At 41.3% G+C, this 16,093-nt stretch overlaps 1 protein-coding gene across 2 annotated transcripts in view; it reads left to right on the forward strand.

Annotated features, from left to right (window-relative positions):
• Positions 1-16,093, forward strand: part of FGD3 (FYVE, RhoGEF and PH domain containing 3) — a 190,304-nt gene that overhangs the window by 144,842 nt on the left and 29,369 nt on the right. For both annotated transcript variants that reach the window (XM_073351571.1, XM_073351572.1), the window contains exons 10-15: positions 4,786-4,932; positions 5,262-5,354; positions 6,584-6,663; positions 7,076-7,106; positions 7,632-7,733; positions 14,837-14,899. In XM_073351571.1, coding sequence (XP_073207672.1) covers positions 4,786-4,932; positions 5,262-5,354; positions 6,584-6,663; positions 7,076-7,106; positions 7,632-7,733; positions 14,837-14,899 — 516 coding nt within the window. The remainder of the gene's footprint in view (positions 1-4,785; positions 4,933-5,261; positions 5,355-6,583; positions 6,664-7,075; positions 7,107-7,631; positions 7,734-14,836; positions 14,900-16,093) is intronic.

A 16,093-nucleotide genomic window follows, 5' to 3' on the forward strand; every position in this document is an offset into this window, starting at 1 on the left:
GTGCGGCGGTGGCCACTGAGGAACTGGAGTTGTGTTTGCATGGTTGCAATACCTTGGCATTGCAGGTGTTTTCAATCCTTGGTTTTTTATTCACAACCCCTAGAGCGCCTGCTCCGGGTTTGTGAATGTGGGCGTTTTTGCTCACAGTTTTCTCAGGGCTTGGCGTGGCGGTGGACGCTGAGGAACTGGAGTTGTGTTTGCATGGATGTTTTTTACCAGAGTGTTTTGTTTTGTCTTTGGGTTTGACGTAAATGAGGTTTGGACTGGGCTGATGCTTCATCTGCACTCTTGTGCTGTTTTGCGTTGTTAAAGGTCTCAAAGCAGATTCCTGGTTCTTTGGTGGTTCTCGGGGAGGGGTCCTTGTAGCTCCCACTACAGCCTTGTCAGAAGGGCTGCATATGCCTGATTGGGGCAGGGCGGGAAAAAAAAGCATTTTACAAAAACGTAACTTTGCCAGCTTTCTCACCCACACCTATGTATGTACTTAAAATACAAAACCTCATAAATTAACCAGACTAATAAGCAAAATATATTTACCCGGCTTCATCCATCCATCTGTCACTGATACTTGTGAATTTTTCTTTTCAGTTGTCTCTTTCCTTTTTCTTTTGAGCATTTTTACCCGCTCATGTTTTGACCGTGCTGTAAAGCAAACAACATTCTAATAAAACACATGAAACTGTCTAGTAAACTTTAAAATAAAATAAAAAATATCCATTAGGGTGTTTTTTCTATTTAAAAAAGTCATAGCTTTAAAACAAAATAATCCATTTCAGGCTGTACAACAAACACAGGTTTTGAGTTTATTTCTACCACTTTGAAAACAACCCCCACAAATATTTTTTTTAAAAAATACATCTCATTTTGCAAAGTAAAAACCCTGTTAATTGGAAACACACCATCACCATCAGTTTGTAGACATATACTTTTTAAAAACCACCTATGTTTTACACACACACAACAAAATACTTTTCAATAAACCCACATGCTTTTAAAAAGACCCCTGGTTGTTCTGTCCCCAGCCCGGCCTCAGCCATGTGTGCTTGGGGTCTTTGGGGTAAAAAAACAAGCCAAAATGTTAGTTCGTATTAGCTCCCAAATCCCTATTCAACCTATGTAATACCTGAAGTTATTAAGCACAACTACAGTTAAAAATGGTTTTTACCTTTGCCTGGTGATGAAGTGCAACTTAAAGTTACTGGCTCCATGCTAAACAGATCACACTGCAATAAAGATATGCACCATTATTTACTAAGACAGCATGGCCAAAGAATGGCATTATATATATATATATATATATATATTCAGAGTTAAAAAAAAAAACAGGGAACATACCTCCACTTGCAGTCCAGCAGCAATTCAAGAGAGTTTCTGTTGAAAGAGACAGTCTCCAAGCTACCTGAGGTTTTGTTTTTTTTTACACCATCCTAACTCTTTTGTTTCAAAATAGTTAGCAGGTTGATTGGATCACCCCTCCCTAGCATTCCCTTTTGTGATTGAGGATGGGGAATAAGTTTTCTGCACAATTGGGCTGCTTTTCTTTTTTTCTTTTTTAAGTTCAAATACTTCTTTGTTTTTTTCCCCCCTGTAGGGCCTTCTTACAGTAACCATTTCATGTGAGGGGCCCTTTGCAGATATCAATGAATGTCTTGGGGCTTGTTTTTGTTTTTAAAAACATGTTTCTTTCATGCTTAAAGTTTGGTGGGGCAGGGGTGCTTTCTAGAAAAAGTGACCCGTGGCCTTCAACCAACTCTTGGGCCATATTTAAACTGGCCTATAGTGTTCCACCAACTCCAGGGGTTATATTTAAACTGTCCAATAGCATCTGCGAACTCCTGAGGTTTTATTTCATTTCATATTAATCAGAACTCACCATCCTCACCCACCCACCTCCCTTACTATGGGTGCACCCCCATTCAAAATTAACCCTATGACAACAAGGGTGAGTAATCACAGCCACCCTGACTATTCAGTGAGGAGGGGGCGGGGGAGTGGTTAAACCCGTTCAGTTCAACAGAATAAGTCAGCTCTATTGTACTCAACCACATGTCTGAACCATCCCTGTTTGTTTTATTGTTTTTCCCCTTCCCACAACATACATTTCAGCTTTTTTTTTTTTTGCTGTAAATGGGTCTCTCTTACACAAAAGACACAAGAGCTAGGTTCTCACAAACATTTTTTTTTTATTTAAAAGACATACAGCTCCTTGAAAACAAACCAAGATGCTCCATTAAAAAAAGAAAATGAAAAAAAACTTTAAGCTACCTTAAGGGCCAGAGACCTTTTAACAGAAATACAGATAATCACAAAGCCCTTTTCAATAGATTTTTTTTTAAATTTACAGCTACCAAGTTTTATATCGCATGTTTGGCCCCTCACCATTTTCTAACTTAATCCTTTTAGATTTCTTACAAATAGCCTTTTTCTTAAGCAGGGTTCTGTAACTTTTTGTGCGGACCAGACGGTCAATATAACGCTCTAAGCAGGCATCTTCCAGTTTGGTCATTTTCTTTAAAACATGGTCAGGGTCTCCACTGAATTGCACAGCATTTATCAAGGTCACCCCTTGTGCTAAATGTTCTTGGGTTAGGCACAGACATTGCATAGCATAACCTATGGCAATAATAGTGTTTAATAAGCTTTCCAAGCACAGCTCAGCACACAGGCCCCGGAGCTTGCAGTTTATATCCACTGAAGTCCAAGTCACACAGTCATGGTGCCGCTGGCCTGGTGCATCTATGACACAGCCCTCACAGTCTTCAAAAAGCTTTTCCCTAAGACAGTGATTAAGAACAGAATAAACAGCAACACGTACAATAGTCTGCATGACTTTTTTACGCTCACGACGTGGCACTGGCTCAGTCAGTTCCATGGCAAGCCTCCTCCTAAACTCCTCATAGCCGTCATCCTCGGAGTCCTCTTCAACATTTTGTGTCGGCGTTGAGCAAAACAAGGTGGGCCCGGTTCATCTTCGCTGCTTGGCGCAATGCTGTCCAGGGTCTCCGGGTCCTCTAGAAAGGCATCGTCGAACTGTCGAGAGATTTTTTTTTTTTAGAAAAGAAACAGCGCAAGCACCCCCCTGCTTGGTTTTTGATTTACACAATCCCTGGTTCCTAGCCCCGTTACACCCCCAACCTCGACCGTCACCTCTTATGCATTCATTTACCTGAGCGTTGTCTCTTCCGTTCATCTTGTCCACTAATGACTTCCCCGAGCTGCGATCACCTTCCACCTCTCGGGGGGTGGACAACAAGAGGCCATCACGCTCATCGCGATGCCTCACAAGCAGCTGGGTTTCAGGGTCAGACTCCGGTGTGTCCATCAACGGCTGGGCTAAAGGGTCCTCCTTGGAACTCTCGCTGATGTAGCGCTTTCTCCATACAAGTCCAAAGGTCCTCAGGGCTAAAACAAAGTCCGAAGTTCTCACGGGGGTGGTGAAGGAGTCCATGTTTCCACGATTTGTAAAAGACAGCCTCTTCCGCCCGACGCTGGGACTTATGGGGTGATGGAGCTGCATTCTGATTGGCAGAGGGGTCACACGCCCCTCTCCTGGGCGGTTCACCCCATCCCGAATGTGCCCTATTTTGGTCAAATCTGGTCTCCGGGCGGCCTGATTGGTAGAGGTCAGTGGGAGGAGTCGTTAGAGGGGTCACACGCTAATGGTTTCCAGTCGGGTCACCCCACCCCGGAACTCATCCTGATTGGTCAAATCTTCTCTTGGGGAGGTCCTACGGGGCGAAACCCCTCTTGATTGGTAGAGGGTTGGGGGTGGAGTCGTTAGAGGGGTCACAAGACCCACTTCCGTAGAGGACACGCCGCCCCGGAACTCACCCTGATTGGTCAAATCTCCTCTTGAGGGGAAGTCCTACAGGGACAAAACCTCTCCTGATTGGTAGAGGGCAGTGGGAGGAGTTGTTAGAGGGGTCACATGACATACCTTGCTTCCGGTCACGTGGCAGCCTTGACCCTGGAATTAATACCCCAGATGGGGGCAGGACTTCCGGTCAAGGGGCGGTGTCAAGGGGCGGGGTTAGGGTTTGATTGACGGTAAGGCCCGTATACTACTGCCATAAACTCAGGTACTAGAACCTTGCAACTAGAATTACTTGCAGAGTAATTATGTGCATGGTGCTGGCAGTTGGATCTCGTTAGCACGGATGAGAATACAAGAGAGGCTGGAGTATTGATCTGAGACTGAGGGCTGGAATACAAGAGATTATGCATGGAAACACAGAAATCGCCAAACTTTGGGAGAAAGCTTTGGCTGAGATTTATATTGTGTTGCTGTTGGGTTACCATTAAAGCCAAACTCCAAGGAAGAGTTACGTGTAAACTACACTCAGTGTGTGTGAGCTCTGTTTGGAGCAGGGTAGGAACTCTAGCTGTTCACAGTGTGCTACTGGCTCATTCATTGGCTATACTGGACTTAACCTCATTGCTTTCATTGATATGTGTTTAATGTATGGATATGAAAGATGTGTGTTTAATGGATAGGAAAGATCCAAAACCATCCAGATAATTTCAAGCAGACTGACCAAAACATGCAGTTGTTCTATTTCAAGCAAAGAGTGAGACAAAAGTGACCACAGTAGAGAAGTGAAACTGTTGAAGGGTAGGGAACTGCAATATATTTTTGAGGTAGATCTTTCACCCTCCTCCATAATATATTTGTTTCCAGGCTTATTTGGGTCATACTCACAAAAAATGGTATTTTGGGTAACAGACAAGTGAAGTAACTTTAAAAAAAATCGCTGCTTGGATAGACATTATGTTCTGCGCTTACAGGAAAAGATGCACAAGCTGTTAGAAGTATATGAGCGACTTGGGGGTGAAGAGGACATTGTTAACCCCGCCAATGAACTCATTAAAGAAGGCCATATCCAGAAACTCTCAGCTAAGAACGGCACAGCTCAGGATAGGTACTTGTATCTGGTGAGTTTCTTGCCAATTTTTTCACACTCATATATTCAGTGTTACTGCTATGAAACATTCTCTTCTTTCCTCTCTCTGATCACAGTCCAAAATGCAATGGCCTACTCTGCCCAGATGCCCCTCTCTTCTCCTTAGACTTTTCTTTCCTTTGATTTGTGGTTAACTCTCTGAAACATGTTGTGTAAAAATGAACTATATTAGATTATTTACAATAGCGGCGTTTTGTTATGAGACACCAGAGCCTGGACCCTGAGTCATGATGCTTTGCAATCAAAATGTGGATCCCTTCCTACCTGTATTATCTAGTACATATCTTTTCTCCACTACAGTTTAACAGCATGGTGTTATACTGTGTGCCAAAACTGAGGCTGATAGGCCAGAAGTTCAGTGTTCGAGAAAAGATGGACATTGCAGGCTTGCAGGTTGGTATCTACTTTTTGTGCTTAATCACAGTTCTTCTCTATAGCCAAAAGGGCAGTGATGCATTGGCTTTGAGGCTGATGCCAGTTTGTGGCTGGAAGTTGATAATACTCCTGACTATAAGGCAGCTAGACTTCATCACAGAATTATCTGCCTGTGCTAGTCCATTAGCTAATTCTGTCACCCTGGGGAGCTGGAATGTCAGTAACAGTGCCACTCCGATTAAGTTGATGGTGTCACAGCAGTCAGCTTTTTCACTCTTCAGCTTGGGGTTTGGTTTGGAAATGAGCTCAAAACTTCGAGGCCTAAGGGCTGGTAGAATGTTGTCAGGAAGCCAAAATTAGTTCAGTATCCTCAAGAGATGTACCAATAAACACTGGTGTCCATGGACTGGTTCAGACATCTGTGAGCTAATGCACTAGTTTCCTACACTCCTGTCAGATGTACTATGGAATTGAACACTCAGGTATATTTCCTCTGTTATCTCATAAATAGAAATATTGTGCTGCATATTTTCTATGCTGACCTCTTGACATACTTCATCAAGTGGTCAAAAGTTCTGAGTGTGAGATTTGCATACAGTAGAATTGCCAATAACTGTGGCTAGTATAAAGTGGGAACATGGGCATCTCTCTCAATTATACATCATTGTAAAATGTGGGCTACGACTCCTTTAGCAGCTCATTACACATACCTAAATTGGAAACTCTTTCTCAGATGTATGACTTTGAGCATAGGTAGGTAAGTAAGGTCCCCTCCTGCACAGATTGCTGTGGGATGAATGGGAAGGGGCAAGGAATATGCGAAATCTTGACTGCACCCAACTTACAATTTAAAATTTTTGAGTAGGGTGACCAGATTTCCCGATTTTATAGGGACAGTTCCGATTTTTGGGTCTTTTTCTTATGTAGGCTCCTATTACCTCCCACCCCCGTCCCGATTTTTCACATTTGCTGTCTGGTCACCCTTTGTTTGAGGTATGGGACCAGATCCTGTCCTGTGTTTGTACTGCGCCTCACACAATGGGGTCTGGTTCCATGATTCTGTCTCCTCTAGGCACTACTACAATACAGATAATATATAATAATAATGAAAAGAATCCCTTCATCATTTTAAGCTTTATGCTGTATTATTTTTGGTAGTCACCCCAGCTTGGATATTTAGAGGATTGAATGTAGTGTTTGGGAATAGTTATAATGAAGAATATAAACTATCAATTTGCTTTTTCCAGGTCCAGGAAATTGTCAAGCAAAATGTGACTCATACATTTTCGATAACTGGAAAAAAGAGATCCTTGGAACTCCAAGCTAGGTACAGTGTTTCCTCTGAATTCCAAAGTCTGGGAATAGAAACACTTTTTATTTCTGAGATAGGGACATGACTATGCTAGAATGACCTCGTTTCAGACCCTGAGATCAATAACAAACATGATTAATTATACTACAGGTAATTTTCTGCTGTTAAGTCAAAGCATATTAAAGTGCAACATTGATTTGCATTCATTATTAAACAAACAGCTTATAATGGGCTGGTAAATCGAATTCCAGCACCATGTCATGAATTTTGGTAATTATTATTTAAGGTCAACATTATGAATGTTTATAAGGTAGCTGGTGTACAAGTTAAAATTGTTTCTGGAAATAAAACTGTGAGAATATCAATATTTTGATTTACTGAAAATACTAAATGTGGAGCAAATGTGTCTTGTCTTTTATTTTTACAGGACAGAAGAGGAGAAGAGAGAATGGATTCAGGTTAATAAAAAAACATTGTTATACTGACGGAAATCCCCATGTATCCAGCTCATTTCATTGATAACATTCTCACATTTGGATTATGAACAAATGGAAGTTGTATGTAAGAAATAAGGCAGGGTGACCTGAAGGGCTTAGTATGGAGTAGGAAGTCCTGCATTCTAATCATGGCTCTGCCACTGACTTTGCTGTCTGTCTTTGTGTAATCCACTTTGTCTCTCTGCCACAGTCACCCCATCTCTAAAATGAGGACAGCAATCCCTAAGTGCAGTTAGGAGGAGAGGTCAGCTCCACCAGCCGCAAGAGAAGACCCTGGTTTCTGAGATTAGTTAGTACGTACCTTGCAAGTGGAAGACTGATAGAAGACTAAAAATCTTGTAAGAACAAAGAATTGTGACAGATAGTTTATCCGCCTCTCAGTTTTCCACTAGAGCAAAGATTCTGCCAGTTTTCCTAAACCGGAATTTTTCCAGGACACGCTTTGTGACCCACACTTTTGTCTTCCCCTGGCTTTTTTTTTTTCAGGTAATTCAAGCAACAATTGAAAAACATAAACAGAACAGTGAAACATTTAGGGCTTTTAATAGCTCTTTTTCTCAAGAAGATGAGCATCTTCCAGACTCTTCGGTAAGCATGAATGAAAATTCTACCTGTCCTTATTTTTCCTAAGTATTTTCCAGACTTTTTCGTGAACTCATATACAGCTAACTTTCTTTTTTAACACTATCGTCCTGGTCTTGATTTTTATATTATATTGTTATGCAATGCAGACCCATTTTTCTGACTCTCAAATTTATGTCAGTCATTGTTATCTAGCCATGCAGGTATGGAATAAAATTACCCAGGGTAATTCAGTGCAGGGACCTATCAGTCATGTTTTCCAGACTAGTAGCTCACTTGGCATAACAGGTGTAATTCTTCAATGTTCTCCGTGGTTGGCTGTCTGGAATGAAGTTTGTGCAACTGGGTGGTTTTGCACACTACTTTTTTGAGAGATGCTTTTTGTTGGGAGTTTCTTCCCAGCTGCATACCTCTTACAGAATAGTCCTATGGAAATGAATAGAAAAAGATAACTTTTGCAGAGGTTTTTAATGGTACCATCTTAAAAAATGTAATAGAGAATGATATGTAGATCCTAGCAATAGAGTTCTACACGATTGTTCAAAAACACCTGTAGAGAGCCACCTTTATTAAATTCTGTACATTTTAAGAGCAGTGTCTATATTAATTTTTAAAAGGGTTCATCACTTTAAAATTCTGCAGGACTTTTCCATAAGGGATGTGGTCTCTCTGGTACTTAGTTTCAGGCAGTCACTTGAAATTGATGATAAAGACCAAGGCCAGGGTCACTGGAAAAAAAAAACAATAGAAGGGGCCTCTGAGGAAGGGAAATGTCCATGTGTATTGCAATTAGAACTGACCCCTGGGGTCATGTGACCTGCCCTTAGGACTGGCAGATCTCAGAGCAGGGAGTCTAGGTTCTGTCCCTCCCAATTCCCTTGAAGTGCAGATCTGTTGGAGCCTCCTTTTTCAGGGACTCACCTTTCCTAGGTTGCCCTGATGCCCCTGAGGGGCACTCTGCAGAAGAGACGGTGCAGCTCCATGCAGCATTACTTCTGGGGGTAACTTCCCCAGAGCCTGAGTGAGGTATCTTATGTATGCATCTCATCCCAGCATGGCCCCTGGGCTGCAGGGAGAGGGCTACACAAGCTCCAGAGGTGGGTGGATGATGCAGTGGGAGTGAGTGAGCCCTCCGTTCCTTGAGGAACAGGGAGGATCCTTTTGCAGAGAGTTCCTTTCACGTGCAGTCAAGAGACACAAAGTAGCCCCAAATTATTCATCACTTAAGTAATACCCTATTTAAAATCAGAATTAACTCGGGGGGAAAACCTGAACCCCATAAGCTAATAAATAGGTTCCATGGGCTGCTTTCAAAGCAGAAGTGTTCAGACAGAGCATCTTCTTGTTAATGGCCAAATTAACTAGCAGACTTTCCCTATCCTCATAGGACTGACTGTCTGATTTCTTCATAATTATACCTTGCTTCTTAACCTCCAGTTTACTTTGAGACTGTGAACACGAGGTAGCCAAGTGCTCACACACTAGTAGTTCGTAAAAAGACAAGCAGGGAATAAAGGATTAATTTCTCCGCTGTGATGTGAATGCAATATACACGTTAATTTCCTCTGTACCAGGTTGCTCATCTGTATTTTCAGAAGAGTAAATTATCAGTATGATTGACTTTGAGATTTGATGTCAAGCCGAATGTGCAATAAATTGCTATCAGTAAAAAAGAGCTGAAATTGATACTGTAAATATGGAAAACTGGACAAATACCAAGAGCAATCTCAGAGCAGCAATTTTATCACATTGTAGGTATATCAAGTAAGTTTGCCATCATCATGAGATATTAGACAGATCAGGACACATTAGAGTGAAAAATAGATGATGTATTCTCCTCACTTTCTCTTGTATGACAAGAATGACTGCATTCTGACTGGCTATAATTTACGTTTATATTGGCTCCTACAAATGATGTGACTTCTGTTGAGATCCATGTTCAGTGCAGTACATTGGAGCAAGTCGTTTGCTCATCTGTCAGGGCAGAATGGGCCCTGGATCTAGCAAGCTCAGGGGAAGATCTGAAGTATGTTGAGACTCTCCACACTATGCTCTTGGCATCCAGTATTTGTGCTGAATTGGCAGTCATTAGTGGCTGCTGCAAGGCACAAGAGTCAGTCTTTGGTGTAAATTTATAGATGACTCCTAACACTTTTGTTAACTGAATTCCCATAATCCTGTGGTTTGCAAAGGTCAACGATGTGACTCAAGTGTAGGTTTTTACTTACTATCATATACATTAGGCTGAACATTTCAGTTATGCAATAGGGATGCTGAGGAATAACTGAACTAGGACTGAATGCAGCTTCCACCAGAGCTTGTCAGTGCCCTTCAGTTGCCAGCTTGGAGGGCTTCTAAGGAGTGACTGAAGTGCTCCCAACCTGTATATCTAGTAAAGTGTCTAGCCCCTTCTACTTTCAGGAGAGAGAGACCAAGTTCAATCCTGAAGTTGGATCCCAGCATGGCAGTGCATTGAGTTCCCCACTGACTGTACTAGTATTTTTAAACTGAGGTTGAAAGACTTGATTATAAAATATATATTCTTTTTACTAATTTTAAAAATCAGGCCAATATGTCACCCTGAGTCTGTGATTGTGCACTGACAAGAATCTGTATGCTAGTGTTTCTGCAGATGCAAAAAGGCATTCACACGTTCAAATCAGACAGTGTGGGCATCAACCTCCAGGAGCTCCAAGTGCCTCTTTTCTACCACGAAAGAGATGAATGCACATTTTTGTGACCAAGAATTAGAAATTCTGAGTAGGACATAGCAAAACTCAGTCTATGGGTTGTTGGCATCCCTTTGCAGGATCTAGCCCCGACCAGGCCGGAGAGAATGTTGTGTGTAAGGAACTGTAGCTGTAGGTGTCACTGTTTCAAAACAGTTCTGAAAATTTGCATGTCTGCTCCAACTTCCTTCCCCTTCCCATTAACGAATCCTGACCACTGTATCAGAAAGGCAGGGGCATGGGTGGTTCTGGGAGGATTGTGGGGTAAGTAAATGGGCTCAGGGGGAGGGTGCTATTGTAACCTTGGCCTAGTTCTGCCGCCAGGCTTATAGGTATTGCTTACTTAGCAATTTCTGATATAAACTAAAAAAAAGGGCTCCAAACCTGAAAACCAGTTCCTGAGCCTCTCTCTTAACTGGGTATTGCCATTGATTTTAACACCCACTTGTGTCTCTTAGTATGTTTGCATAGCACCTAGCACAGTGGGGCCATGACCCCGGGCACTGCTGCAATACAAATAACAGAGTAATCATTAATTCACACCTTAAAAAAGATTTGTTGAGTGGGCAAAAATTGAGCCTGGTTATTGGCCGGTTGTTTTTCCTCCTCCCTATCAACCCAAGGATAAGAGCAGCATCAGTTTCGAAGGAGTCTCTTTTGAGTCACTTGAGATTCCATTGCAGCACCACTCCTTTAGATAGAGGATATACATGGGTTTTTTTCAGTCCCCATTTGCCATGGTTAAGGCTATGTAAATGTCTCCTTTTATTAAATACTATAAAAATGTTCCCAAGAAAAAATATTTTTCCCATTAATTCACAAAAGGCTAGTGACCCACAATGCGTGGACAGAACACAATAGTGGAAGTAAGCTAAGGAAGAGCCTTGGTTCCTCTTACGCTAAGAGGCTAAATTCCATACACGTGGGACTCCCGAGGTCTAGAAGCTGAATTCCAGCACTGGCTATGTACTGCAATTACTTAGTACCTTCTGGATCCTGTTAAAATAATGATTCTCTGGTGGAGTCATTTGGACAAATGAATGAAAAATTATCATCCCCATAGGACACATTTTACAAATGTTGAAAGTAACATTTAAAAAGTAACTTAAGGGCCATAACTAGGGATTCCAAATTGGCAGGAGTACATGTACATTTTCCAGTAGGAAGGGAGATAAAAATATTTTTCTCTGGAGAGAGAACATTTTTTCCATAGAGGCTTTTCTCCAGAGCAAATGTGAGATGCATGCTGCGATAGAATGTTAGAAGTTGCAGTTAAAATACTGATGGGGAACCTATGTGACCAGCAAATATCAGCTGCCAAACGACATTGTACCGGAAACTGCATGGATACTGTACCTAGCTCCAAGGGGATTTAGGACTTAGTGTATTAATGTTGGTAAAGCTCTTTTGAGATCTTCTGTAGCTTAAAGCTAGAGAGTGCCTGTGGAAGGCATCAGTTTCTTAGTGTATGTTTTACATATACAAATTTTTGCTTGAGGCCACTGAAGTGCTTTAGGACAACTAAGATGATTTCCCCCCACCTGGAGGGCATTCTCCACATCTCTATCAAAGCTTAGATCCCTCCCACCCCACGATATATATACTCTCTCAAGGCCTTGTGTCACAGGCTTCATCCTCCTTGCCATCAAGGATTAACTGAGACTCATCAGTGCGGCACCTTAACTGATTTGATAGAGTTCCTGTAAGACCCGGTTTTGCTGCTTTCCCTTCTTGCAGTACTAAGTAAGTATGTTGTCTCCAAAGACAGTATTGTTGCCCGCTTTGCAGAAGACAGTGCAGCTGGTTGAGTACAGAGAGGTCCGCATACGTTGCATCGTCCTAAATAGGTGTAATCCCACTCTCAGCTCCTTTTGGGGTAGTGCTAATCTACCATTCTGGGTTTGCATTGATTTAAACCACATTTGTACGTATTTGGCTCCTATTTGCCTTACAGTGTTTTTTCTGCGCCGTTGTTCGATTGTGTTAGCATATAAAGGGTTACACCTAGACTTCAAATTTAGCAGCTCTTTCAGTGTTAGTATTTTAGTCCACTAGCTGAGTCAACAGTTCTACAGCACAAATTGTTTTTACAACAAAAATAAAAACTTACTGCTTCTAATTAAAGTTGGAAGATGTAGTGTAACTAACGGATTTCTCCGAGCCTATAGATTTGGTCCCAGATCTATTCATTATATTACATGTGTTAAAGTGGGTAATGCAGATGGCATATGGGTGTGATAAGTAGGGCACTTAATGATAAAGAGGGCCTAATCCTTAGAGGTGCAGAGCATCTTCAACTGCAGTTTAAGGTAACAACAGATACAGGTACTCTGCATCTCTCAGCATCAGGCCTGTGTTTATAGAAATGTAGAGCTGGAAAGGGACCTCAGTAGGTCATCTCTGGTCCGTCCATCCACCCACCCTGAAGTAGGAGTAGGTATACCTAGACAATCCTTGGCAGGTATTTGTCTAACCTGTTCTTAAATTTCCCATGATAGGGATTCCAGAGCCTCCCCTGGAAGCCTATTCCAGAGCTTAACTACGCTTATAGTTAGGTTTATTGTTTTGTTTTTGTCTTTTTCCATCTAATATCTAACCAAATCTCCTTTGCTACAAACTGGAGTATTATGGAGTGTTCCTACAAGTTATGTCCTTGGTGTTTTTGATTTGCTATTTTAGCTTAATTAAATAAACTGTGTACATATGTTCACATTCTTGGTCTGTCTTAACATGAATGAGTTATACAAACACTTAAATGGGTGAAATCTGTATCAAGGAGCTACACTTCCATCCTAGGGTTCTGATTGTGATGGGTTGGATCACAGAAAACCCCGTGGGGCTGCCAACTGATGTTCCGAGACTACCTCTGAGCCTGTTTTCCCTGCCAGCTTGGGACTCCAGAACCTTGCCTTGTTTGAGCCAGACACATTTGCCTGTTGCAAACACAGACCCAAGTCTGAACCACATCCCGTAAAAGCTGCAGGCTTAACTGAAAACAGCTTAAGAAGTGTTCCTGTCTCCAGTACTCAGATGCCTAGCTCCCAGTGGGGTCCAAACCCCAAATAAATCCGTTTTACCCTGTATACAGTTTATACAGTTTAAACTCATAAATTTTTCTCCCTGTATAACACGGATAGAGAGATATGCACAGCTGTATACCCCCAGGTATTAATACATACTCTGGGTTAATTAATAAGTAAAAATTATTTTATTAAATACAAAAGGTAGGATTGAAGTGGTTCCAAGTAATAACAGACAGAACAAAGTGAATTACGAGGCAAAATAAAACAAAACGCGCAAGTCTAAACCTAATGCGGTAAGAAAATGATTACAGATTAAATCTCACCCTCAGAGATGTTCCAGTAAGTTTCTTTTACAAACTAGCCTCCTTCTAGTCTGGGTCCAGCAAACACCCCTGTGGTTACTGTCCTTTGTTCCAGTTTCTTTCAGGTATCCTTTTGGGGGTGGAGAGGCTATCTCTTGAGCCAGATGAAGACAAAATGGAGGGGTCTCCCAGGGGCTTAAATAGACTTTCTCTTGTGGGTGGAGACCCCCTCTTCTCTTCTCTTTGCAAAATCCAACTCCAAGATGGAGATTTGTAGTCACATGGGCAAGTCACATGTCCATGCATGACTCAGTGGCCAAGCCAGGCCACATTCCCAGGAAAGCTCAGATGTGGATTGGTGTCTCAACGTTCATTGTTAGCTTAAGTGTTTCTTGATTGGGCACTTAACTTGCAAATTCCTTTTGAAAGAAGTTGACCAAATGCCTTACTAAGGCTACTTAAAATCAACCAAGTACACAGCCAATATTCATAACTTTGAATACAAAAATGATACATGCATACAAATAGGATGAATATATTCAGTAAATCATAACCTTTACAGAGATATGTTACATGGTATATGTAGCATAAAACATATTCCAGTTATGTCATATATACATTCATAAGCATGTTTCCATAAAGCCTTATGGGGTGCAATGTCACACTGATGACTACACAAACTACTTTGCTTTTTTGGTTTCTATTATAAGAATCAATGTAGCTGTGAAATTGAAAATCTGCCCCTTTTTGTTTTATATGTGAAACCCAAAACTTTTCTTCTGTTTAAGGTGTCTGTATTAGGTATTTATTGTGTGCATGCACATTTCTGAATATGTAAACAGACCTTTGTAATTCAGTGCCGTCTGTAAAGTCACCCACTTTATTGCCAGCTGAATATTCCAGAGTAGTTGAATACATGTGCAATTACTTATATTCATAACCAGAACAAATGAGGGGTTAGAAGTATATTATTCCATGTTTTGATTTTAATGATTAACATAATTTAAGAGCAATCTCCACATTGAAATGTTCTTTGTGATTTACTTTTCCTTCAGATAGTAAGCACCAGCTCCGTAGAATCTATGCCAGGAGCAGATGGCATCAGTGCATCTGGAGGGGTAAGTAATTATGAGATTAACATTTTTGTTTAGGCAGACTTTTCTCAGTTTTTTTAGAACTCTGGTTATTTTCCCCATTCAGTGTTGTTATCCAGTCATTGACTGGTTTCAGGTGTATGTGTTTGCAATTGTATAATTGAACGTCAGCTCAGAAGTAGAATTTGAGAAATAATTAGTCTATAGTATGTTTCTCATTTATTTCTGCTGAGGGTGTTGGGTGGTGAAAAGGTTGGTTCTTTAACACCGTGAAAGATTGGATACTGTGCAAGCCAAATATTTTTCATAACAATTTCAACACAGTCCTCATAGCCCTGTGATGTCAGCTGTTGAGTCATTTCAGCACTCCTACTCTAAGAGGGTTTGTGCGCTCATTATCTTATATCTTTAGTACACTCTTCCCTCCCATCTAAGACAGCCTACCAGAATCCCAGGTCTTCAGGAAGGGTCTTAGATACTGCATGACCGCCTTCAACAGCAAGCGTCCTCGCCAAAAGTTATCCTAGTTTATTGTGGAACGGTCAGAAGTAGTCTTTAATAGCATTATTTGCCCAATGCATGGACTGTTGTCTCCAGGCAGCCTCACATTGTGCCCCCATCTCCTCCCATCCACTTGTGTAATAGTAGATACCTTAAGTGTCTTCGTTGTCCCTTTCTGGAAGCAGATGAGAGATGCTGCATGGCAGCTCTCCTCCTCCTTACCCCCATTTACTCCCTCTCACTAGTAGGTGGCCTTCTGTGGTCCAGCTACCACATATGTACAGAATCAGCCCAGAAATGCATTTAATAGGATGATTCCCCAAGTATCTTTGTTGGGATTGGCACATTGTTAGAGCTCTGCCCAGGAGACACATCCTATTTCAGAAACCAGTAAGCAGAGGGTTAACAGTTTTGTATAAGTCCGTGTGTTGACGTATAACACCAGATAAGGGAGTTGATATAGACAGTTATGATTCAATTAAGTTTTTAATTTAAGTGTACAATTCCTTACCTGTACCACTAACAGCATGTAATCTATTAAAAATGAAAGACTTTTTGAAAACTGGCATAGTTCTCATTATTTATGTTTGTTAATATTTTGCATTTCCCTGATAAACCGTGAAAATCACGTCACTTCTGTTTTTCTTTAAGTCAGTCATACATTCAGTGCTGCAATGTTTGGGTTGCAAATATTACAGAAAAATATTTGTTTTTAAA

The sequence above is a fragment of the Lepidochelys kempii genome, chromosome 7 (genome assembly GCF_965140285.1).
Source record: "Lepidochelys kempii isolate rLepKem1 chromosome 7, rLepKem1.hap1, whole genome shotgun sequence".
NCBI classification, from domain to species: Eukaryota; Metazoa; Chordata; order Testudines; family Cheloniidae; genus Lepidochelys; species Lepidochelys kempii.